General features: G+C 40.1%; 1 protein-coding gene across 1 annotated transcript in view; it reads left to right on the forward strand.

Annotated features, from left to right (window-relative positions):
- Positions 1-26346, forward strand: part of PLXNC1 (plexin C1) — a 66914-nt gene that overhangs the window by 34741 nt on the left and 5827 nt on the right. Inside the window, exons 8-27 of the mRNA XM_082241062.1 lie at positions 41-128; positions 239-301; positions 4590-4726; positions 5251-5430; positions 7329-7416; positions 10534-10734; positions 10860-11051; positions 13279-13372; positions 13835-13936; positions 14885-14988; positions 16049-16096; positions 17301-17425; positions 18826-19024; positions 19719-19865; positions 20959-21136; positions 21748-21851; positions 24243-24294; positions 25285-25328; positions 25423-25530; positions 25978-26141. Coding sequence (XP_082097188.1) covers positions 41-128; positions 239-301; positions 4590-4726; positions 5251-5430; positions 7329-7416; positions 10534-10734; positions 10860-11051; positions 13279-13372; positions 13835-13936; positions 14885-14988; positions 16049-16096; positions 17301-17425; positions 18826-19024; positions 19719-19865; positions 20959-21136; positions 21748-21851; positions 24243-24294; positions 25285-25328; positions 25423-25530; positions 25978-26141 — 2418 coding nt within the window. The remainder of the gene's footprint in view (positions 1-40; positions 129-238; positions 302-4589; positions 4727-5250; positions 5431-7328; positions 7417-10533; positions 10735-10859; positions 11052-13278; positions 13373-13834; positions 13937-14884; positions 14989-16048; positions 16097-17300; positions 17426-18825; positions 19025-19718; positions 19866-20958; positions 21137-21747; positions 21852-24242; positions 24295-25284; positions 25329-25422; positions 25531-25977; positions 26142-26346) is intronic.

A 26346-nucleotide genomic window follows, 5' to 3' on the forward strand; every position in this document is an offset into this window, starting at 1 on the left:
AGTCCCTGCAGTTGTGTAAACTATTATTTTATATTTCTAGATGTTCAGAATGTTTGTCTCGTGCTGGTTGCACCTGGTCTACTGGAGAGAACAAATGTGTTTCCTCTACCATGACTTGTACACAAAAGGTAATTTTTCTGGCTTGTATTGAATTTAAATCGCTATATGGAAAGCTTTTTATTTGATGAATGGTGTTTTTTAAAAAAATATTCTAAGGAAGTGCTTTCAATTTTTTCAGGTTGACTGTGATTCAATTACTACCAGTGCTTCAGATGGGAAAGATATTTCACAGAGACCAGAGGTCAGCAGATATTCTGAAACTGATAAGTTATAGCACAATTGATTGGGGGGGGGGGTTCACTCATGTCTTAACACCATCTCCGCCTTTTCCTATAATGTATCCAGCTCACTGTCAAATCATATGCTGTTTTCACTGATGGCAATACCTCTTGCACTACTACCAAGTGTGAAGGAGGCAGAAGACTAAAAGGACATGGTGGAAAATAAGGGGAAACATTGCAGGGTGATGGTTGGCAATTGGACACACTAATTCCCCCTTCAGTACAGGACCTTTATGAGCTCCTGTAGACCTTTCCCAAGTCCAGGCTCAGGAGAATTCCACTGGCTTCTCTAGTCTCTCTTGCTTATGCTATGAAATGCTTTGCATAACTCATAAGACTAGTAGCAGTAGCAACAATGCTAGTAAAATACAATGGGATGTTTGTGTTGCCTTCACTTTCCACTGCTGAAATATAGATAGTTGAGATTTGTGTGTGTGTTTCACATTTTCTGCTTTTACCCTTTGTACTCATGGGAATTTGTGCTATAATGAATAACAATGCTGTGTTTGGGTCAGATACCATGACAGTATAAGAAATCAGTAGTTGTCATTTACAGTGGTACCTCGCAAGACGAATGCCTCGCAAGACAAAAAACTCGCTAGACGAAAGGTTTTTCCGTTTTCGATTTGCCTCGCAAGACGAATTTCCCTATGGGCTTGCTTTGCAAGACGAAAATGTCTCGCGACTTTGTTTCCTTTGTCTAAAAACAAAGACATGTTTTGTTTATAAAGTTAATTTATTTTCCCTTCAATTTTTGAACTGCTCTTTACAGTATGTGTGACTTTAAAAAGCAGTTAATAAACTGTTGTTGTACCAAATTTGGCTTTGTTTGGACTTTTTTTGACCATAGGAACGCATTAATTGATTTTCAATGCATTCCTATGGGATTTCGTGATTCGCAAGACGAAAAATTCGCTAGACGACAAAACTTGCGGAACGAATTAATTTCGTCTTGCGGGGCACCACTGTAATATAATTAGTGGAAGGATTTCATTTCACAGAGTTACCCTCTGGGTTGAATTCTAATCCTGTTGGATCACTTTTCTCCAAATCTAGCTAGCAAATGGCTTGATCAAGCTTAAAAAACAACAATACAGAGCTGAATACAGTACATACATACTGCTGCAATTATCTGCTGTATGTGTTTTCCTCTTCAGTGATTTGGGATGATATATACTTAGAAACAAAAAACAGTCAAAATGTAGTTTTGATTTTCTGTGTAACTGTGTTTTCCGTTAAACTTTATTGGATAGCACAGGTGTTGCCCAAAGAGCACACTGTTGTTTGAGGGAAGAACTACATTGCAATATGCTAGTGAGTTGACTATATTATTAGTACTGAATAGTATAAATTAAGTTCTGCAATTCTTGGTTTGGGTATTTTTAGGCAATCACCACAGTTTCAATCTGACTTAAACATGTTATTATTGAAAGTGTCTATTTCCTTGTTCTCTTCTACCCACCACCAAATCAGATTTCTTTCCTGTGCTAAACTGATAAGCCATTATGCATTAGATGGTGCTGAAACTGTAGAAGCAAATGTTGTGTTGGGTGGAGTGAATTAAAACTGAACTGCTTCTTTTAAGAAATGGGGGGAACTGGAGGGTTTAATTGAACTAATCTCTGAGCTGGATGGTAAGATTTCCACGACAGAAACAAGGAAGGGGAGCTGTTGGGTATGGGAGACTCATTGCAAATGGTTTCCCTCCCTAGTTTGCTGGCAGAAGACTTGTCAACTCCTTGCCTCACCCCCCTTGGTATTCCCATAGTACTTCAGGTTTCTAGTGAATACGGTGGCAAATGCAGACGGTTTTTCTAAGTGTTGCTGCCTGACCAGGCATGGCAGCAGCTAGCCAGCAAGGCACTGCCCATCAAGTAGGGGTCTCTGATTGGCCCATTTGAAGCTAGCTTTCCAGAGGGAAGTCCCACGCTGTGATCCTGCTGGCCAGGGGAATTCACAAATGGCCAGCAATCACCTGTGATCTGGTTGTTGGGGATGGTGGCAGAGAGTAAGGGGCCACAACTGCCACCTACCCAGGGAAAGGGCTGAGCAGCCGTTTACTACCATACCACTTCATTTTAAGTATGATTCAGTATCTTTAGTTCTCTTTTTATACCAAAATAACAGTGAGGTCAATGAAAATGTATCTAATCTTAATCCATAAATATCATTTTTTTTGCTTAACATTATCACATTATTAGTATCCAAAGAACTTCCTGAAGTTTTCCCATAGGCTTGTGCATTCCCAGTAAAATTGTAAAAGTAAAACTTCAGATAGCACTTTTCTTCCCTCTGCTGTTTAGAGCACTGTGAATTCTCAGTTTCAAACCTAAATTGTTTTGTGGAATTAGGTGGGACTTGCAGTTCAGGAAACAGAAGTCCAAAGCCATCTGTGTTCATATACGAGTATAGTCTCCTGCCTAGAGGGGCTTACAAAAGAATATTGTGATATTTAGTTTGCTGTTTTGCTAATTGTTATGGAAACCGAACATATTCAGCAGTTTTAATGTTTGCGAGAGATGCATATCAATAGACACATATCAGATTGGACTTCCTGTTGGTAGCTTTAGCTTTTCAGCAGCAAATGCAATTTAGCAGCTAACATCAAGGTTAGCTGCTGTTGCTGAGTCCTTTTGAAATATAGATGAAATATTTGGATTAAAAGACTCATGAAGGAAGAAACAAAGAACCAAACTAATAATTTATAAACTTTTTGTGTCGTTCAAAAGAGGGCTCATGCAACTTAGAAACATTAATTATAGATACAGCTATGAAGGATTGTTACATTGTATCCAAGTATACCATTAAATTTGTGCAATGATTTGTGCAGTGCCTATATTATTCTCATGGTGATTTTATTGCAATGCTATTTTGTGGGTATGAATGATTTTGTGTTCTCATGGAAATCTGTCTTTTAGGATTTCCCACTCTGTTTAATGGAGGAATCAGCCTCCGTTTTATTTCTTGGGGTTCTTGAGGGTTTTTTTTTAGTGTATGTGTGCGTTCGCCCTGGGTGAATGGCAGTACTTTTGAAACTCTGTGGAATATATGTTCACAGACAGATATAGATGTGAATGTGTTTTAATAAACATTTCCAAATTATTGTTGTTCTTTGGATTTTTAGCACCAACACATAAGTAATGCTAGCTATATGCAACCCAAAGCATGCCAGTCATACACGGTCCTCTTCTTCTCTCTGGAATAAGTTCTCCTGCCCATTTTTTGCTTGCCTTAGGTGTATTTTATCATTACACCTACATTGTCACTATCCGGGTTATTCAGATTCATGGGAACTGTGGTTGGCATTAACTATGGCACATATGTGACACTAAACCTTATAAAGGCTGACAAGGGATGAGAGGGGAAATTCATGGGTTACCAAGACTAGCTCTTTGACCAGTTTGTAGGGGCAATAATTTATTTTAGCTAGCTTATACACCAGTTTATATTTCACCAAAAAAAATCTTAAGCAGTTTACAAATTCCAACCAAAAGCAATCAGTTTAAAAAAATACAAATTCCATATTCAAAACAATACTACCAATACCATAAAAACAATCCCACGTTTTAATTAGCACAATTAAATGTAAACATAAATAAGAACCATAAAAGCAAATCATATACAAAAACATCCAAGTGCAGCATTATGACATATGATCATTAAAAGATCTCAAGTAATATTATAAAAATCACATAATACAATCACTGAAAATCATTAACCTACATATTCACACTGCCCAAAACTAATATAAACATGTAGTGCCCATATGTGCAATCACCCAACAGACTTCTTGTACCCAGTGGTGGAGCTTCATGCTGGGGCTGGCGCGTGTCCTGGGAGCGGGGCATGCTGCCTGCAGGGGTGTGGCGCCCAGCGCGGGTGGGGGGGATAGCTGTGATGGCACTCCACCGGGATCGTGCTGCTGGGGGCGGTGCACTCCCTCCACACTCCTCTTCCTCCGCCAGTGCTTGTACCCATCATTTCATCCCATCCATTCCTTCCTATCTCTCATCAGGGCCAATATACTGTAGACTTATGTCTCCACCAAGCCATAGGCACTTGTGGATTTGGTTATGCCCTTCTATCTTTTGTTTTTATATTCCATCCTGAAAAATATGAAAACCAATGGAAATTATGGAGCATGGAACAACACTTAATATCTACCCATTAACAAGAAAGGTACAAGTTAAACATGTTTATAAGTGCATGACTGGATACTGAAATCTTGTTTCACTTTGTTTCCAACAGCCCATGCACATTACATCCATTGAACCAATGTGGATATCAACATTAGGCAGCAGTGAAGTACTAGTCAGAGGAGAAAACTTTTCAAATGCAGATGTTGTGATGGAAATGATTGGAACCAGTAGCTGCAAATCAGAGGAGTGAGTAAAAATACAATCAATTATTTTATCTTTGAAATTAACACACCACCTGTACCACATAGACCTTTATCCTGGAAATGTTTGGACTGGTGATTAAACTATATAATCAAGATGGAGCCTTTTAACTGTGTGATTTAGACTTGCTTATTCATACTGCACTAATGTGCTCTTTTGTCACATTAGTTCCAAAAGTGAAACTTTAGTAATCACTGTAATAATCCCAGTTGTTTTAGGTTGTCCTCCTATTCCTTGGTAGATATTCTAATTTCTATTTCCCCTCACTAGGTTACTTTTATTCTTATTTTTAAATTTTCCACATCTGTGAGTGGAATTAAAAGCAATGTTCATTCATAAGATGCTTTCTTCCTCTTCTAAATCACATTACAATATGAATTTTGATTGAATCCTTGGGCTCCATATGTTGTAAATTTTGAGTTCCAATGAGAGTTGTCTTGCAAACTGCTTTAAAATTAAACAGCATTTGGGTTTGGGGAGAATTTGAGAGATGTTGTTCTTCTTTTCAGAATATTTGTCACTAAAGTGTTAAATCGCACACACATGAAATTCTGTTTACCACCAAGTCGCAAAGAAGCCAAGAGCATATGTATAAAGAAAATTGGCTTTCCGTGTTCACTCCCTGTGACACTGTCTTACGTCTCTCTCCCTGCATGTACTGGGATATTTCCAAATGTCACCTGGAAGAGGTAATCTTAAATTATTTTACTTCTTATAAAAAGTAGTACACTGAATATGAATGTGAAATAGTTAACTTACTATCATAACAGACCTTATTGTCACTTGTAGATCCTTCAGTTTTATAGGGTGTGTCTGGGCTATGAGATCAGATGTTCATGGTGCCATACCAATACATCCATCAGCTCAGCATTCATTCATTTACATTTGTATACCGCCCTGTACTCATAGGTCTCTGGGTGGTTCACAACATAAAATTACAATTTAAAAAATACAAAATACATAAAAACATAAAATAAAAACAAAGACAACCCATTAATCCCCCCTTCCACAACACATTTTAAAAGGGCATTAGATGTCAGACAGCCAAAGGCCAAGTTAAAGAGCCCAGCTGCACCCTTATCTAGACAGGGACGGCCTAACTGCTCTGTTAACCTCTAGGTTAGATTACTGCAATGCATTATAGGTAGGGCTGCCTCTGTCGTTTGGAAAATTCAGCTAGTACAGAATTCAGCTCACTAAATAGGTTAGTCACTGAGGCAAGACAGTTTGAGCACATTACATCAATCCTGGTCCCACTGCACTGGCTACCATTTAGTTTCTGGGCCCAAGTCAAAGTGCTGGTGCTAGCTATAAACCCTTAAATAGCTCAGGACCGCAATACCTCGAGGACCGCAGCTTCCAGCCATCACCCCTCTATTACTGTCCATTCTGGGTCGCCCAACCACTGTTACAGTGTCCATTCTCTTGGCAGATCAAGATGAGCAGGTAACTGCAAAAGTTACAAGGCATTTAGAATAAGATCCGTTATTTGGCTATTGATCCAAACCCCCCAAATGTGTTTTATGTAATTAACTGTTTACCTTTATCCTTTGTATACTGCATTTTGTTTTACTGCTATAGCTGGTGGCTGATGCAAATAAAGATTCATTCATTCATTCATTCATTCATCCCAGCCATCACCACTCCCATGAGTGACTCCCATACCATTTCAGAACCACTGCTGAAGAAGTCAGTCCACTAGGGAAAGGGAAGACAGCTGGTAGTCGTTATGCTAAGAGTCCATTCAAAGTATTGTAAGAGCTAAACATTCTTATATATGCAGTGTGTGTATTGGAAGCCTAAGTAGAACAATGAAAACCAATGGTCTATAGTTGTTAGCTTTAAAACCTACTGAAATACCTGACTAGATCCTACTGGAGATTGTGTTGCTTACATGTCATGCTAGGCAGACTCTGATCAATTAAAACTCCTAAAAGAGGTGAACAATCACAATCAGTATGGATAGGAAGTTTGTCAAAAGAAGGCAGTGTACTGTAGGATCATACTGTCATACGCATGACACACAAATACTCATTCCTTAAGCCAGGCTTAAGATTGACATTTGTGTTTGTGAATAAATTTGCTTTGCAGTCATATACTGAGAATGCTGTAGTAGTTTTTGATTTATTGTGGGGTAACTGTGGGGGTAAACAGCGTTTCCGTGCGCTGCTCTGGTTCGCCAGAAGTGGCTTAGTCATGCTGGCCACATGACCTGGAAGCTGTCTGCAGACAAACGCTGGCTCCCCCAGCCAATAAAGAGAGATGAGCGCTGCAACCCCAGAGTCGGTCACAACTGGACCTAATGGTCAGGGGTCCCTTTACCTTTACTGCGGGAGGCAGTGAAAGGCAGGAGTGCCTGGCATGCTCCTGGTCCATGGGGTCACGAAGAGTTGGACACAGCTAAACAACAACAAAATGTCTTCTGAGCTGCAGACTTGATTATTATTTTTATTTGAAGGAGACCCAAAAATTGTAGTTTTTGATTTACTGGGAGGTAAAATGTTTTCTGAGCTGCAAACTTGTTTTTTTAAAAATTTTTGAAGTAGACCCAAGTTCCAAGCTTATTTCCTTTCCCATTTTTTTGCAGTGGAGGTCGCAACATGACTATACGTGGGAGACATCTAAATGTCACAGAAATGGTTTCTGTTTTAGATGGAGGGGGACAAAACTTGGCAGTAAGTGAAATCCCCTCCCCTCCCCCCAAAAAATGTTGGCTATATTTACATTACAGTGGTACCTCGGGTTACATACGCTTCAGGTTACATACGCTTCAGGTTACAGACTCTGCTAACCCAGAAATAGTGCTTCAGGTTAAGAACTTTGCTTCAGGATAAGAACAGAAATCGGGCTCCGGCGGCACGGTTGCAGCCAGAGGCCCCATTAGCTAAAGTGGTGCTTCAGGTTAAGAACAGTTTCACGTTAAGAACGGACCTCCGGAACGAATTAAGTATGTAACCTGAGGTACCACTGTAATTATAAGTGCCACAATTCTGCAAACTGTCATAAAAGGGAAATGAGTGCCTTCCTGAAAAGTGTCATGATGTTTGGGTCCAGTATCATTAGTATTCTTTTTCAGTAGATAATATTGCTGAAACCTGCTTCCCTTTCCCACCCCCCTCCCTTTGGGGCTTCCAATGAAGGATAAAGGCTCTCTTATTTTGGAGAGTCTTTGGGTTTTTGCCAATTTGATTACCTTTTTTTTTTTTTGCTGCTATTATCATTTGAACTTATATAGCTTTGCTGATCAATAAATATTTCCTGGGCTGCTTACAAACAAACAAAGCACCGTGATGAAAGTACACTGTTATAATGATTAACTGCAACAACAACAACAACAAGAAAACAATAAAAGGCAGCAAATAAAAAATCGTTACAGGGGAGAGCACGTGTAAAATGGCATGGATTTATAACGCAATTAAAAAGACGTGAGTGAATAAAAAAATCCTGCTGCCAAGAATGCTATAGAGAAGGCTCCAGGAGAGCAGTTGCGCCACAATTTCACCTGAATTCCTTCACAGCTTCAGTTTTACCTCAACTTTCAAATGACTGGCTTCCTAGTGTGTATATCTAGCTCCCATTATAAAGCCCTCTCATGCTTGCTAGTGTTCAGCTAAATGGGGAGTGTAATGAACATTAGCAAGTCAGTGGAAATATTAGGTTCAACTGGAGCTTCCAGGGAATACTAGCGTGCTCAAATCACACACCCCCCCAGTGCATTATTTTAATGTACATGATTTTTGCTGCATGAGGCATAGTGGATGGGAAGAAACAAAGCTGTGGAAGAAGAGCAAACAATCCATGTTCTGATTCTGAAATTACAGAAATTATTCCAGATAGTGCATGACCATTCTTGTCCATAGCCAATTACAGTGGTACCTCGGGTTAAGAACTTAATTTGCTCTGGAGGTCTGTTCGTAACCTGAAACTGTTCTTAACCTGAGACACCGCTTTAGCTAATGGGGCCTCCCGCTGCTGCTGCGCCGCCAGCGCGCAATTTCTGTGCTCATCCTGAAGCAAAGTTCTTAACCCAAGGTACTATTTCTGGGTTAGCGGAGACTGTAACCTGAAGCGTCTGTAACCTGAAGCGTCTGTAATCCAAGGTACCACTGTATATTAATATACAGTAATATATTGCAATATTAATATCATTAGAGACTGAACAGGGGAAATGTGTCTACCCCTGTCTACCCCTGTGTAGCATTACAGGCTTGCCCCATTTATCAAGCATAGGATTCCTTTTCAGGTAGTAAAAAAAATGCAAGGCTGTACACAATCTGTATCAAATATCCCAGTTCTGCAGAAAGGAATTCAGTTGTTCAAATAAAAAAAAATAGAATTGTCATACAGTTGGTTAGCTAAAATGCTTTATTCTGAACTTAACCTGTGAGAGGAAGTTTGTTTGGGGACCCATGCCTGCACATGTGTAAAAGCTAAAAAAACAGACACACATATAATTGTTGGGATTTTATACTAAATACCAGATTTTTACACGAGTGTATTATCACCAAAGTTTATGGGTCTTAGTCCAATTCTCTAGTGGATTGTGATGTGATTGGCATTTATAGCTTTAAATGCAAGTAAGCTGCAGCTTTTAGACTGCTTACTCTGCAGAAATAAATGAGCTTATTGTAGGAGTAAGCATTTTAAGGACTGTACTCCACCATAAGGTTTGAATTCAGACTGGAGTTCCAGTCGTGCTGAAGGAAGCCAGTTCTTCCTCCCTGTCCCAGTTCTGAAAACCATCTCCAGAGTGTTGGGTGACTGTCCAGAACAGCATGAGAAATGGGGAAGGGCGGGGGTGGGGGGAATCGATGAAAACAGCTGACCTATGTTCCGTTGGAGAGGCTCCATTGGATCTCAGTTGCTTCTGTGAATGGAAAGAGCCCTTCCGTTCACACAAGTGACCCCCTGAGTCCAGCACAAAGTGTCTTAACGTAGGCTTGCCATATGTCAGAAAAATTCTAGACACGTGCTGGTTTCTGGGTGTAAAAATGGTGTCAGGAGGGAGTTTTGCCGAATTGGCAAAATATCAAGGGAATATGGCAATGGAATGGGGGGGGAATCAGCGTAAACAGCTCCAAAAGCTTAAAATCACTATTTTGGGGGGAGGTTTCCCCCAAAAAGCTCAACAAAAAATGGCTACCCTACTTAAGGAATATTGTGTACAGTGGTACCTCGGTTTACAACCATAATCCGTTCCGGAGGTCCGTTTGTAAACCCAAACAGGTTGTAACCCAAGGCGCGTTTTCACCAATGGGGCCTCCAAAAAAAATTGTTCGTAATCCAAAAAAAATGGGTTGTAATCCAAAAAAAGGTTGCAAACCAAGACATGCACTTCTGGGTTTGATGTGTTTGTAATCCAAAATGTATGCAAACCAAGGTACCACTTTATATGAAAATATTAAGTTAAATTCCATGGAATTCTGTGATGTAAGCATCATAACTGTGCATAGAATTGCAGCCAACTTATTGGCTACAATTTAACAATGTGTACTACACAGTGGTACCTCGAGTTAAGAGCTTAATTCATTCTGGAGGTCCGTTCTTAACTGAAACTGTTCTTAACCTGAGGTACCCCTTTAGCTAATTGGGGCCTCCCGCAGCTGCCGCCACCGCACCACCGCACGAATTCTGTTCTCATCCTGAAGCAAAGTTCTTAACACGAGGTACTATTTCTGGGTCAGCAGAGTCTGTAACTTGAAGCGTCTATAACCCGAGTTACCACTGTATACAATTTGGCAGTGCTTTATAGTTTTCTCATTTCCCCCCTTTACCCCTTTTTCTTTTTCTAGAAATTTACATGCCGCAGTGACAGATCTGAGTGTAATTTTACAACACCAGCTGTTAATACTGAGAAAAGTAGTGTAAAGGTTGTTCTAAAAGTTGAAAAGAAAAATATACCTTGCATTGAATTTCGATATGAACCTGACCCTGAATTTATTCACTATGAACTGACAACTGATATGCATCCTGCCTTGGAGTTAAAAATACATGTAAGATGCTGGTTTGGGTTTTATAAAGAAAAAACACAAATCTTCTATTTTAAACATTCATATGCTAAATTCTTTGAATTTGGTGCATATTTCACGCTTCATAGTATTTTCTTATCTCTTTCCAGAAAAAAAATGATGGGTTAAATATTTCTAAACGTGAGATTGCCGTTTTTATGTCCTGCATGGCTGCTGAGAAATTGCTAAACATAACTTTCACTGTTCAAAATATTTCGCAAACTGAAAGTCGCAGCACTATTTACTCCAGAGCCCAACAGACATCCGATGACAAGATCGATACATCCAGTGTGAAGGTTTATGTGAGTAAAAGTTTATGAACTCTATATTTTTTCTTATTACATGTGAATATACTATTTAATCTAACATAAAACAAAGAAGAAAATACTGCCATGGGATTAAATGAACAAAGAAACATAATAAAAAAATTCCTTCCAGTAGCACCTTAAAGACCAACTAAGTTAGTTCTTGGTATGAGCTTTCGTGTGCATGCACACTTCTTCAGATACACTGAAACAGAAGTTGCCAGATCCTTCTATATAGTGAGAAGGTGGGGAGGGGTATTACTCAGAAGGGTGGTGGGAATGGGAGATTGGCAGATAGCTGAGATGAGCCTGTTGATGACTCTTAAAGACTGTAATAGGTCTTACAGGAAAAGGCAAGGGGTGAGAAGGTGAGAAATGGCTTAGTCATGTATAATGAGGTAAGAATCCAATGTCTTTGTTCAGACCAGGTCTCTCCATGGTTTTAAAACATAAGTACTTTATAGTCTTCACCAAAATTTTCAATTCTTTAATTAATATATTATTCTCAGTGTGACATTCACAGTTACCAGATAGCAGTTAGCAAAGATAAGGACAATACCTTAATTTCATTTCTTGCTTGATTGATTAAGAGAGTATCGGCACAAAGCTATGAGCGTGCACTAGCCATAAGGTCCATGGGTCAGTCAGACAGAACATCCTCCAGAGGATGTCTTGCAAAGCAAAGGTCTTATGACTACCAATGTGAGCACCCTACATCCTCCGCCCGAAATTATTGAGCACCTGGGCGACTCTCTGTGTAAAAATACCATCAGAATAAAGGGCAGCCAGTTGCCACAAAAAAGGTAAACTCCAAACATTCTTCGGAAAACAACTGACAAAGATTAGACTTCGGTAAAGCCAAGTCCAGCTTTAGCTTTCTAACATGGAATATCGCAGGCTGGCCTAAAAAGGCATCTGACCTGTCCTTTGTTAAGTTCACCCAAGGTTATGACATATTTTTACAGGAGACTTGGAGTACAAGCGAAATGGATGTTAATGGCTGCCTCTCAGGATCACTAAGCAACGGGGGGGGGGGGAGTCAAAGGTGGTCTGGGTATTTTAGTTTCAACAAGGCTGAGGGCTACCCTAGTAAGATTGGAGCCCCTGAACCATCTGGCCATAGCCCTGTTAGTGAGATGTAGTTTCTATAGCCTGTTACTGATTAACGTATATCCATGGGCTTGAAGGTCAACTATCACCACATTGGAAGAGGTACATTCTCTCCCGGCACTTGCTTGTAATGTCTGAGCCCTGTATTGCATACATTTTCTCTCTCTTCCAAATAAGCTTCCCAATAAGTAGATTAGTTTGCTTTGATTCTCTTACTTTGGTAATATTTGTGACACCAACGTAAATTTCTTAAGAATTCATCAATCCAAACTGAGACTTAAACTAACCTGGGTGGGAGGTGTTTATGACCTCCAAAAGTTCCCCCATGAGGGAATGCATTTGGGCTAGAGTCCCCCCACCCTGCTGTATCAAGGGTGTGTGTGTGTGTGTGTGTGTGTGTGCCCAGTTTTTGAGAATGCAATATAAAATCAATTAAACTGAGAACAAAGGGGATAAAAACTGTATGAAAACAGGTACGCTTGGGCATTATATTTTTCTATATTAATACTTGTATGATAAATAATGCAGTGCAAAATATAGGTAACCAGATGCCAGGCACAAATACTGATGTGTTATACTCCTTCAACATGATCTTACAGTAACTATAATTTAGAAACAGAAGTGCTGGTAGAAAACCGTATGATTTGATTTTACATTAAAAAATCCCAAATATATAGCTCCAAAATTAATATGGGGCAAATATTTGTGCATCTTAGTTTTCCCTGAGTCTTTTGTGGGGAGTAGATTGGTAACGTTGAGCATTATTTTTGTGTTCTCCTGTTTTCCCTTGTGTTGTACAATTGATTTAATCTTGGGTTAGATAGCACTGTTGAGTTTCCTTCTTTCCTGCATCGCTTCTATATATAGCAGCTCAGTCATTGTTATTTCAGTCATGCTTGGAGCTGCAGCTCCCTGTGCGAACGGAGTGCTAGAAGGAGAGGTAACAGTGTCTATGGTTTCGTCTATTGATTTCAACACATAGTATTAGCTTAGCTGCAGTGCGCTGTTTTTTCCAGCCACGGAAGAAGGAAAACAACCCAGCGAGGAGGGTCAAGAACTACGTATCAATATAGGTCTTTCTTACATATTCATTTCCCCCTCCCCAATCCACTAGGTGAAGCTGGGAAACTTTATGCAAGAAGTTCCAAAAGAAGCACACAACTATTCATATTTGACCCTTCTTTTGTTAATCCCCGTAGTCATTGCTGGTAAGTAGCACTATTCATGTGTCGTTTTCCATCTGTTAAAAACCAGTAAGCGTATGCAATGGTGGTCAGTGGGGTGGTTTGTTAAGTGAAAGACCCAGCAGCCCTGACACAGCATTCTGTGGTGGATGAGACTTTCTGCCTTTGTTTTGTGGTGGACGAGGAGGCGGAGGGAGGGAGGGGGGTTTAGTAGCCAACACATGCAAGCTTACAGTTCTTGCATAGCTGGTCATTCCCTAATAACATCAGCAACCGGTACCCACACTGGGGCAACCAACTTCTTTGTAACAATGTGTTGTATGGTGGTGGTCACTACTACCTTTTGGTGACTATTCTGAGACACAGCTGTTTTCAAAGCACTGCAGATTCCCGTTTTTGCCCTTTGTTTTGATAAAAAGAATGCAAATTAGTATATTTGATGGTTCTTATTTCTGCTTTTTATTGCGTATCGACTTTTTCCCCCAGTTGCAATTTTCGTGACCCAAAGAAAATCCAAGCAGCTGAACCGTAAACTGAGTGAACACCTGGAGCTTTTGGAATGTGAACTCCGCAAAGAAATACGTGAAGGTGTGGGTTTTAATTTTTTTTAGAGCTCTTTTGTGGATGAGGCGCCTTGTGGTCTATCAAGTGCATGTATTCCTTCAAGTAGGTCACCATTCTGTGATTTCCCATAGTCATAACACACAGAATTCCTTCTTCAGTTAATATTAGCAGTTCTGAGATAGCATGAGGTTATATCAGGGATGGCCTGTGTGGTGCGGCAGATGGTAGTAATTGGCTGCCATCATTCTCTAGAAGCCAAGTGGAAGAGAGATCAGCTGCTTTCAAGCGGAATATAATGCAGTGATGTTGGAAGCAGAAAGTGGCTGGGTCAGCACCATGTGTGCAGGTATTGATTAGCCAGTGGCATCTAGTATGGGCACAAACTGACATAACTAAGAGTGTTGTCTCTCTCCCTCCACTGCCGCCCCACAACTGCCCCTGGTAAGAATCTAGGCCCCAATTTTACCTCTGTGCAGCTGCCATTTACTACTGCCAGCGCCCCTTCTTTGTACCGCTACATTATGTTCAACAGTGCAGGTAAATGGGATATTTATTTAAGTGCCTTTAGTGGCATTTGCCCAGTATTGTGGAATGCTCTGCCCATAGATTCAGCAGGCACCTTTTGTTCCACCTCTTAAAACTTTCCGGTTCCATCAGGTTTATGCAAGCAGCTAAGAATACATCTTTCCATAGCAGTTAGCTAATTTCTGCTTTTAACATTCTTATATGACTTTTACTGTAATATTTTATATATAATTGTTGTAAACTGCTCTGCTATTTTTATGAATAAATAACTATTAAAAATCATATGCGATCAACATTTCCCATTGCATTAAAAATGAGTACAGAGATAAATGTATGCTGTGAAAACTGTCTCATGATAGCTACTTTCCAATATTGCTTTGAAAGCTGTAATTAAGATAATGTTATATTACAAAAGCCAGCACTCCAGGGGATCTTTGTTTCTTGCAGGCTTCGTAGAGCTGCAGATGGAAAAATTGGATGTGGTTGATAGTTTTGGAACGATCCCCTTCCTTGACTACAAACACTTTCTTATTCGAACTTCCTTCCCGGAGGTAAACGACTGCTTATATATTTGTTATAAACTTTTTGCAGTAATTGAAATCGCCCAAGTTGTAAACGTGTCATGGCTTTGCATACCGTTAAATGACCTTTATAATAAAAGGGCAGCGCTTATACAGAATAAACCTTGCTGATTTTAAGATTTGGGGTTTGGTTATGTTTTTGTTGCTGTTGAGCTTTCGTGGGATTTTTGAGGTTGAACTCAGCTAACTCAGTGTGCTAGTGGAAGCCAGCACAAAGACTCGCACTACTGCAATGGGACTTTCCTCTCTTCGCCCCATGTGCCCCTGCACCTTCCCAAAATCCACTCTGAAGAGTTAGGAGAACCCCAGAACAGTTCACAGGAGCAGAGGGGTGATGCCATTCATCAAAGTATTTTCAGGGCATGTTGTTTTGCTGCCAGGTCACCTCAGGTGCTGTGACATTCTCCTAAAAAGTTCACTGAAGTTGTAAAAGGTAAAGGTAAAGGTACCCCTGCCCGTACGGGCCAGTCTTGCCAGACTCTAGGGTTGTGCGCCCATCTCACTCAAGAGGCCGGGGGCCAGCGCTGTCCGAAGACACTTCCGGGTCACGTGGCCAGCGTGACATCGCTGCTCTGGCGAACCAGAGCCGCACACGGAAACGCCGTTTACCTTCCCGCTTGTAAGCGGTCCCTATTTATCTACTTGCACCCGGGGGTGCTTTCGAACTGCTAGGTTGGCAGGCGCTGGGACCGAACGACGGGAGCGCACCCCGCCGCAGGGATTCGAACCGCTGACCTTTCGATCGGCAAGCCCTAGGCGCTGAGGCTTTTACCCACAGCGCCACCTGCGTCCCTCACTGAAGTTGACTTCAACCCAAAAAATTATTACGTGAATCCAGTTTGCTTATAAAAATATGGGGCAGTTTATGCAAAGGTCTCCCTGTGAAAAATCATTTGGTTATTGTGTGCATGCAGCTTCATCATATGGGCCAATCCAAACCACTGCTTTTTATTTGAATGCTTTATCTATTTTGCAATCTTTTGTTTTGCAATCTTCTGTCAACATCATAGTCGTCAATCTGTTATTTTAGGCCGGAGGCACGTCGTTTATCTTGATTGAAGACTCCAGTGAACCCCTTGTAAGTGTTTTACATATAATTTTAGTTCTCTTACAAAGGAGGCAACTGGTTTAACAGAAATGAAAACTGGGTAGTATGATTCTTTTAGTGTTTCTAGCGAATTTCTGTTGTCATTTTATGCTGTATCTTGCTTTGAATTCCTATACAGAGAATGCAACAGATAACTTTTATAAATAAATAAAAAACCAAAACTAAATGCTGTAACTAATTTCCATACAGAGATGTGCACAGTTCACAGGATGTGTGTATTATGTTCATTACCATGGCAGGTGGCAAGCTGTATTTCACTGGCAGCCTTGTGCCCAGCATTGCTCGGGAATTGTAAGAATCTGTCAACCTGGGGAACGCTACCCCTTCCCAGATCCATTCTCAAATACGTTCACAGGCAGAACTAATGTTTAATTAGGGTTTTAAACCACTAATTAAACATGTATCCAGGAGACGGGTGGGGAAAGTTGTCCTTGTGCCTTTCCTCCTACGAAGACCAGGAGTGCCTTTCCCCTAGGATTGCACTCTCAGAGGGCAGTCTGGGGACAGAAGAGCCAGGTTGAAAGGAAGGTTTTCCCACACCTCTTACCTGTCTGTCCCCTGACAGTCACAGATCAGATCACTCTGAGTCGCCCAACTCATAGTGATCCATGTCTGTCTGAACCCGAGTTGATGCTCAGGTCCCTCCAAATAGGCCCAATTTGCCTCGGGACAAAACTGAATCCACTGCACAGCCTTCATAGCTATCTGCTCTCTGAGCTGCTATTGATAGGGATGCCTATAAATCCTTAATATAAGAGAGCTGCTTGATAGGGATACCTATAAATCCTTGCTGTACGGGAGTTAATGAAGTTTGAAATCCTTACGCTCTTCTTTTTCAGAGAACAAAGAATACAGTGAATCTTAAAAACCTGCTAACAGGGATGGTGAAGCTGTGGCCCTCCAGATGTTGTTGGACTACAATTCCATCTCCCTGAGCACTGACCATGCCCATTGGAGCTGATGGGAGTTGGCATCCAACATCCTTTGGAGACAACCCATCCCTGTCCTAGCAGTTCCTAACAGTGGTTGGTTAAAATAATATTACCTTGCCTGCCTGAACATCTTTTTCTTTTGTATTCAACTTTTTTTTTGTATTTGATGCTTGCAGCTATAATTTAAAATAAAATGAACATATTAAAAACAAAGAAACAGACATACAATTCATGTATTTCAGAGCAGAAATCCTGAGCAGAAGGATGAAAGCATTACAGCATTGTACGCCTTAATTTGTAACAAGCATTTTCTTGTTACTCTGATTCATACGCTTGAAAAACAGAAAACCTTCTCTGTAAAAGACAGGTATGCTACAGAACTTAGATTCTTCAAGTTGTAGAAACATGAAAGAACAACCTGCACATATAGAAATGTTGTGTTTCTGTTGACTTTGATCCCTCACACTGCTCCAATAAATCTCATTAGTCAAATTTCTGGAAAGAAAATGTAGGTGGTAAGCAATGAAGTTTTGGCTCAGAGTACTTATTGAAATTAATGGAGCTGCCTTAGTCATGTTCATTAGTTCAATGAATCTACTCTGAATAAAACTTGGTTGAATACAACCTGTATCTGATTCTTACAGAGGTACTTTCACTGTTATGTCTGTGTAATTACCTTGAAATAGAAAGAAACATATTGGAATCTTGCTAAGAGTTCAGTAACTTAGAATATTGAAACAGAATATGCAGATCAAATTGCACTAAGGCACTCTTCTGTAGAATGAAATTAACATATTCATTGGTGTTATTCTGTTTTGTGAATACTAATAGACATTCTGGGCTTTATTGGATTAAACGACTTGGAAGATTGACTGGATGGAATAGCTAGAAACCAAAACTGGGGACAGCTAGGACAATGCTAATACAAAGGGGCACCCAGTAAGATAATTAACTCACTTCTCTCCAACCCTTGCAGTTGTGGGGTTGGGGTGTTTTGAGGGTTGAAGTGGCAGGCCAAGTTAAGGATTCGTCTCCACTGAAGAGAAATTCCAGGTATTGAAGATAACTGGAGGTTACTTTTTTTAGCTGCATAATTTACACAAGTTACTTATTCATCTCATAGGAGCTTCCAGCAATCATTTTCCTTCACTTGAAATAATACAAAAAGTTGGCAGCACAGTGTTCAATGGTCTAGACCAGCCTTTCCCAACCTTGGGTCTGGAGATACTGTTGAAATACAGCTCCCATCATCCCTAGCTGGCAGGACCAGTGGTCAGGGATGATGGGAGTTGTAGTCCAATAATATCTGCAGACCCAAGATTGGGGAAGGCTGGTCTAGAAAATAACTACAGTGTTCCTGCCATGTGTCCATTTCTTTGGTTACCTGTAGAGTAATGGGCAGAGTTTAAAACTGGCATTTTGGTTCTTAGGTCTATGGACAGTACAAGTCTTGGTTTAATTTGAGACCTACTCCTGGAGCTTTGTCATGTGGACCATTTATACTCACTGCCTTATGTTAACAAGCGATCGTGCATTTTGTATCCTCCATTTTATTGTTCTCCAGGTTTTCTTAGTAGTTTTATTTTATTTTATTTTGGAAGTGCTGGTATTTCCTTCAACTTTATGTGACAGCTGCCAGGATGCGTGTGGCAGCATATAAATCGAGTTAGTATATGTTAGGTAATGATGTAGGCAGAATTACATATTAGCTTATATTCAAGTTCTTCCTCTTTTTGTCGTTAAATTTATTATTCTCTTTATAAACAGATGCTTGTTTGCATCTTTCTTGACGATCGCACTACAAACAAACCTAGTCTACTTAACCCATATTCTAGAGGTCTTGACAAGGGATTTGATGGAACAGTCTAGCAATATACAACCGAAGCTGCTGCTAAGGCGTACAGAGTCGGTGGTAGAAAAACTGCTGACAAACTGGATGTCTGTTTGCCTCTCCGGTTTTCTTCGGGCAAGTATTGTATCTTTTCATTATACTTGCTTGTTTTCATGCAGAAGGAACCACTTGTGATGTGCATGTACAGCAGCTTTCTTGCCTAGCAGTTTGTTCAGTACTTAGTAATATGCATGCGCTCGAAGAGTCCCCTTCAGTTCAGTGGAATACGTTTGCATGAACAGGTTTTATTTTGAATCATTAAATGAATGGGAACCCCACATTTGAGCACTCATAAATATTTGGGGTAAAAGATGAGGAGTAGGAAAATGAGCTGTTTAGAGAAGGAAGAAGCCTTTCCAGGTTCATCTGTGGCATCTACCATTTCAAACATTGCTTCATATTTTTTTAGAGAAGCCACATGTACATAGGCAAAAATGTGAAACATACAGGTAGAACATATTTTGTGACAATTGCACATGTATGTTTTCCACTAAATGTATGCATAACTGCATCCTGCAGCTGGCTGCCGCTTCCCATTACACATACATTATATGTAGATGTGAAGAAATAGATGAGCATGCAATCTATATGTGGGGTCATTTCTTTCCCTACATGGAAATGCATATTATTTGCAGCAGACTTTAAGCAGGGCAGTTTTTCTGGTTGTTTCCCCCCTGTTTAACAAATAAGTTGTAATGCATAGAGAAATGCAAAGAAAAGAAGGTATAACTATAAGTTAAATAACATTGTGTTTCATTATGCTTCTTAGGAGACATTTGGCGATCCATTCTATATGCTTGTGACAACCCTAAATCAAAGGATAAACAGGGGCCCTGTGGATGTAATAACCTGCAAGGCCTTAAACACACTAAATGAAGACTGGTTACTGTGGCAAGTAACTGAATTCAATACAGTGGTATGTCTTGTTAATTGTGTGTCCAGCAAATGAAACCAACAAGTCTTGTATGGTAGAAACTATATGGCTAAGCAGGGGTGGAATTCTAGATCAAGAAGTGGTCTCACATATGTAGTCTACGGTCGAATTGTGGTTCTTCATAGACTGACATTCATAACAGATTCTAGTGTTATGAGAGGGAGAGAAAAAATGCCAGATTGCTTTCTCCACACCATCTATAATTCGTGAGATAGGTCACTTAGTTTTTAGAGATGGATTATCTTGAGGCTGAGAGATACTGGCTGCAGTTAACAAGCTTCAAGCTAATACACTCTCACATCAACTTTCCCAGTATGGTTGCAAGATCAGAAGCACTTCTGTTTCCAAGTAGCCAAAGTTTATCTTACTATTTGAACCATGACAAACTGGAGCTTAATCTATAGTTTGTCCAAACAACCAAAGATAAAATTGTGATTTCTGATCCTATATTATTTGGATAGGCCATACCTAAAAACACCAGTTCGAATAAATAAAATACTGTTTAAATTATTTATCTGGAAGCAGATACTTACAATTTCATGCCTGCATCAGAAGAGATAAGAGGCAGTTATTTCATACATGAAAACTATGCTTTAGCATTATGACTAGATCAGGTTACTGACTTGCCCGAGTCCACTCAGCTTGCTTTTGGGTATGAGATTGAACTCTGCTGTGGCCCAAACTTAGCACACTAGCTCAGTTGGGACTGAGTAACTGTGAAGTGTGAAAACATGTTTTTGAAAGATCTATATTAATTGCCTCTGACATAATACAAGATTTGCTAAGACAGATGATAATGATTTGCATATAAGTGGTTTACATATGACTGCTTGAACACTAAGATAATCTTTGGAGGCCCTGCTCCAAGCGAAGTGAGTCAGGTGGCTGTCAAGGAGGGTGCTTTTTCAGTGGTGGCACCTTGGCTATGAAATGGGCTCTTCAGAAAGACTTCCTTGGCACCAGCTAGAAGGTCTTTTCAGTGGCAGGTGGTTATCTTTTTATTCACCAAGGGTTTTTATGTGCTTTAAATCTGGGTTGTAAATTACATTGTGTTTAAACATTTGTTCTCTTTCAGGAATTAAATGTTGTCTTTGAAAATATCCCACAAAGTGAGTGTGAAGGCACTTTTCAGACAATTCAAGTTAACGTCCTGGATTGTGACACCATAGGGCAAGCCAAAGAGAAGATCTTGCAAGTCTTTCTGAACAAGAATGGCTCTCTTTATGATCTTCAGCTCAACGAAATGGCCTTGGGTAAGGCACTGCCACTGCCCTATTTTTGTTATAAATTTATAATCTCACATTTATTTTCCTTTGTTTACTCTGAGAACAGAATTTAATAATGGGCTTTTGAAAAACCACAAATGAAGATGTCTCTGCTGTTAACAGATGAGACCCACAAATTACTATGAATTCATTAAAACCAATCTGTTTTAACTAAATAAATTCTGTCATTTGTGGATTACAGTTAGCTTATGTAATATGTAGCAACCTATTGAGTACTGGGCAAATTAAATGCTTGACAAGCACAGTATCACAGTCTCTGTTGCTGCAGTATTAGCTGAAGCAGAATGATCCATTGGGAATAACCAGTACAGCACTGGTAGTAGTGATCCACCTCAATAGCTGCTCACAAAACCCTATTGTGATACAGAAGCTGATGTGGCCATGAAGGAATGAAATATGGTTTCAAATGGTTCACAAACCCAGCATCATCAATGCAAGTTCTTTTAGCATCTTGACCTCTTATGAGAATTTTAACAGACTGGCAAAATATGATAGGGTTGCCTCGCAAGCCACTGGTGGCATCTCAGAATCAAAGCACAGAATATGTTTGAATTGCAACTGTTTTAATTGTTTGGCAGCTCTTCAGTCAGGCGCACAAACAACCGAACTTTTGGACATAGATAGTTCCTCTGAGATTCTGGAAAATGGAATTACCAAGCTGAACACCATACGACATTATGCGGTAAGAACAAAAATCCTTAATAATTTGAAGATCTCTCTTCTGTAAGGACAATCTGGGATAGCCCAGTCGGTAGAGCATGAGACTCTTGATCTCTAGGTCATGGGTTCAAGCCCCATGTTGGACAAAAGATCCCCACATTGCAGGGAATTGGATTAGATAACCCTTGTTGTCCCTTCCAACTCTAAAATTCTATGCTCTTCCACGATCTTCTCAAATACTGTATCCAATAGTTGTCATATGGTCTAGCTGAAAGACTGGACCAAGATTCTCTTGCCAATGCCATCACATACTTGATGTGGGTCTATAGGAAGTCACTTAAGCTGCAGCTCTGTACATTCTTTCCTGGGAGCAAATCCCATAGTACTTGTGAGAAGACACAGGATCACACTGCTACATTTCCATGCACATTTGGTTGAAAAAGCATTAGTACTGAGTGTTTATAATCAGTAAATTCAAAATGAGAAAAAAGGAAACTTTTGCATGCCAAACATAAATGTCATCAATATAATGACCAGTCGAAAGTTAAGCCTTTTAAACTTGTTCCTAAACAGTTTCCAGCATAATCAAAGGGACTTAATTGGTCACAATCAAGTTACTGAAATGGTTTCAATTGTATGTGCAGCACAAGTCAGAGCCCCACCAAGTTCAGCATTCTTAGTTATAGCTGCTCTTAGTTGGATTGGGTCACTAGAATTAACTGAGTCTGAGGCAGAACTTTGTGTTACCGTGTTCTTTCCTACTGTGGTTTGGGGAAGGAGATCAGTGCTGGAACATCTGATTAGCATGCAGAAGGCACCAAGTTCAATCCCTGGCCTCTCCAGGTAGGGCTGGGAGACTTCCCTGCCTGAAACTCTGGAAAGCCACTACCAATCAGTGTAGACAGTACTGAGCTAGATGGACCATTGGTCTGCTTCCTATGAGTTGCATCTACTCATTGCCTTTCCAGGTGTCTTGCCAAGTAGACAAAATGACAAAATTTCTCCTATGTTCCCTTTAATTTGTTTGCTTGTGTAATCCGAGATGTTTTCAAAGCCTTACTGAAGTCCTGGAATAGTATATTCCCTTTTACCCTTTGTCAATGACGTTTAGCACTTCATCACAGAGGGAAGTGAAATTTGTTGCCATGCTTTCCCCCCATAAATCCAGTTAAATTCATCTCAAGTACTCACCCACAAAATACACAACATATATTCTTGTACTTAAATTTTTATTTACCCTTTTGTTAGCCCTGTGCCCCTTGAGAGATTAGATTTTATTTGGAGCTATCTTTGCTTTGTTTTTGCTATCTTCATTTTGCCTCTGCTTGGGTGTGCTACGTGTTCTTTTATTTGTATTTGGGGAAAGCCCTATAGCTCAGTAGTAAAGATTATGCTGTGCATGTGTAAGGTTCCAGTTTTAATCACGACCATCCACAGTTAAAAAGATTTCAGTCACAGCTGCCTGTGATTTGGAAGAGACACTGCCATTTGGCCTTGGTAATATTTGGCTGGATGGATAAATAATCTGATAGTAAACGAGAAAAACAAACCCAGTTTTTCCTGTTCTTCGTCTTTCAGTTTTTGTAAATTTCCTGTTTCAGGTCATCAAACATTTCATCAGTTGAACAAAAATCTATTTTTCTTGCACTTCCTAAAACTTGGTGTAACTGCAGGATTCTATTGGTAAAGGATAAGCTTTACACTGGGCCAGCTGCTGCAGTTTCACTTTTCCCCATTTTTGGAAGGCATCCTATTCTGTGCAAGTCATTTCAGTAACTGAGTAGCAATAGGGAAGCACTGTGTTTTCAAACACACAGCATTCAACTGCTGAGCACTGCAGCTATCAGCTGGATTACTTTTGGACCCATTATATAGATAACAGTCTGGCTCACCAGAATGTTTATGGTTTTAACAGCCTTTGAGCACTGTTTTGGTTGGAACTCTTAATCCAGCCATTCCAAGGTTTTTTGTCCCACTTGATTAATGGGAAAACCTGGACTGCATGCTTCAGCACATAGCTCATGCATAGTGGAATGTGACCAGTTTATGCCTTAGCAGGACATGTGAACAGTCATTATGATACATGTGCTTTCAGATAAGCATGTCACATTACATTTTAAAAAAAAAAAAGGTACTGCACCCATCTCAAAATATAAGGGCCCTTTAGGAACGTCAGCCTTTATAGCATGGCTGGCTGGCTGCATCAGAATAGAAAAAACCCTATGGCTACTCTAACTTTGCACTTAGGAAGCCTCAGAGTGGGGAAATGAACACAGAACTTAATGCATTCTTTGACCTGTGCTGGCTGGGAAGAAAGTAACAAGTCACATGCAGTGGATCATGTGAACTTTGAGGAATCGTGTAGTTTTAGAAAAAAATGCATATTACAAAAGCTGTTTTATTTCCTTTTCAGATTTCAGATGGAGCAACTATTAAAATCTTTAAGAAAAAAACGGATCTATCAGGTACTGAAACCAATACAAGCCTGATATATATAATTGTGATGGCAGGATGGGGGACCCTTCCATAGGTTGTTAGACTGCAATGTCCACCAGCTACAGCCAGAAAGGCCCAATGGTCAGGGATGGCAGAAGTTGTAGTCCAGCAACATATGAACAGCCACAGGTTTCCCGCCCCCACTGTAATGGGTTTTATAGAGCTATGAGTATATAGCAGACCATTTGAACCATAGTTCTGAAGCAGCCATTTATGTGAAGGGTCCAGTTTTATGATCTATAAAAAGATTAAGTTGACGAAATTCACAAGGATGGGGAACCTGTGGCCTTCCAGATGTTATTGGGGCACAACTCCCCCCCATCTTGAAACATTGGCCATGCTGGCTGAGACTGATTTCAACTTAATGGGCCACAGGCTCCCCATTTTGGAATAAGCTCCAATTAGTCTAAAAGAGCATTAAGCATACAGCCGGATGCTTCAGGGAAGCTTATATGTAGGCCATAAAGATATTACCCTTTTTTGTATGTTTGCAGAGAATACGGAAAGTCCATTTAAGGCCAAAGTAGACAAGGCACAAGAGAAATTTGTAATTTTACACATTGTGAAATCAGCCTCATAGTTCGGATTGATGCAGGGTTGGTTTCACGAAGGCAACAGAATGCTACAGCAGATGTTTCATTCTGCTTTTCTTCCTGCTCCCAGAGGGCTGGGATGATATTTTGTGACAGAAGCTGGCAAAAGGGAGCAGTAAAGCCAATGATACAGATAATTTATTTGGCCTGTCTTCTTACTGCACAGAGTGGTGGGAATTACATTGTGTAGTTATTACATTTATATCCCGCCCCTCCTCCCAAAGGAGCACAGGGTGGCAATTACACAACCTCAGGGTCCTGCACAGGAATATAATTAAACATGGATTACCTGGATGTCCTTTCTTGGCAACTGCTTAATCCCTTTCACTGTGTGCATTTCATTCATTCTCTCTTTCCCCCTTTAAGCATGTTTCTCAGATGGGGAATACCCGAACGACTATTGCCATCTGGTAAGTCAGCAGTATCTGACAACTAGATATTTTTGTTATATATTATTGCCTCCCTTAACCACTGCATGCACATTTGTGTATACCTTTCTTACAGATATTACCAGATTCCGAAGCAGCCAAAGATACACAGGGTGCAAAACACAAAGGAAAACAAAAATTTAAAGTGAAGGAAATGTATCTTACTAAACTTCTTTCTACAAAGGTAAGTGCTGAATTTTATTTAAGGCTAGGCCAGAAAAGATAAGATTAAGAAGCTTCACAAAGAGGCAGCAATTAACTGATGTGACTTAAAAACACAGAATGAGATTGTAGAACCTATAGAGACCACCTATAGGTCTTTTTTTCTTCTTGGCACATGCAGCTCAACTGGGCTTCCCCACTCATTTACATGAAAAGAGAATTATTGCGTACAGATGCATTCAGAGCTGCCCCTCCCATTGAGATGGATCTGAACTATAAGAGAACACTGAGAAATGGCTTTTATACATTGTGATGGTGCCAGTCTTGAATGGGTGACTGAAGAGTGTTCAGCTCCATTCTTGTTGCACAAATTGTCCTTGATAGATGGAGCTCGTTGTTTTGTTAATTTACATCTCAGAAACTCCTTTGTCTAAGCAATAAAACCATTGCCTTTTTATTTCTTTCAAAGGTTGCAGTTCACTCAGTTGTTGAAGAGCTGTTTAGGAGCATTTGGACTTTACCAAACAATAAAGCCCCGGTTGCTGTCAAGTATTTTTTTGACTTCTTGGATGCTCAGGCTGAAAATAAGAAAATTACAGACCCTGATGTGGTCCATATATGGAAAACTAACAGGTATATATTTACGAATGTGCTTCATGTAAAACTCAAACATAATAATGCATGAACTGGCAGCATGTTCAGCAGTGAAGGGCACATTGGGACTATACTATCAACTGAGGACATGATTATTTATTAGGCTGCCAGCTTGCATGAAGCACTGATGTTAAATTACTTTTAGTGGGATTAATAAACTTTTCCTGAAACAGTATTAATTTGA

Source organism: Podarcis vaucheri (assembly GCF_965113315.1).
Source record: "Podarcis vaucheri genome assembly, chromosome: 10".
Lineage (NCBI taxonomy): Eukaryota > Metazoa > Chordata > Lepidosauria > Squamata > Lacertidae > Podarcis > Podarcis vaucheri.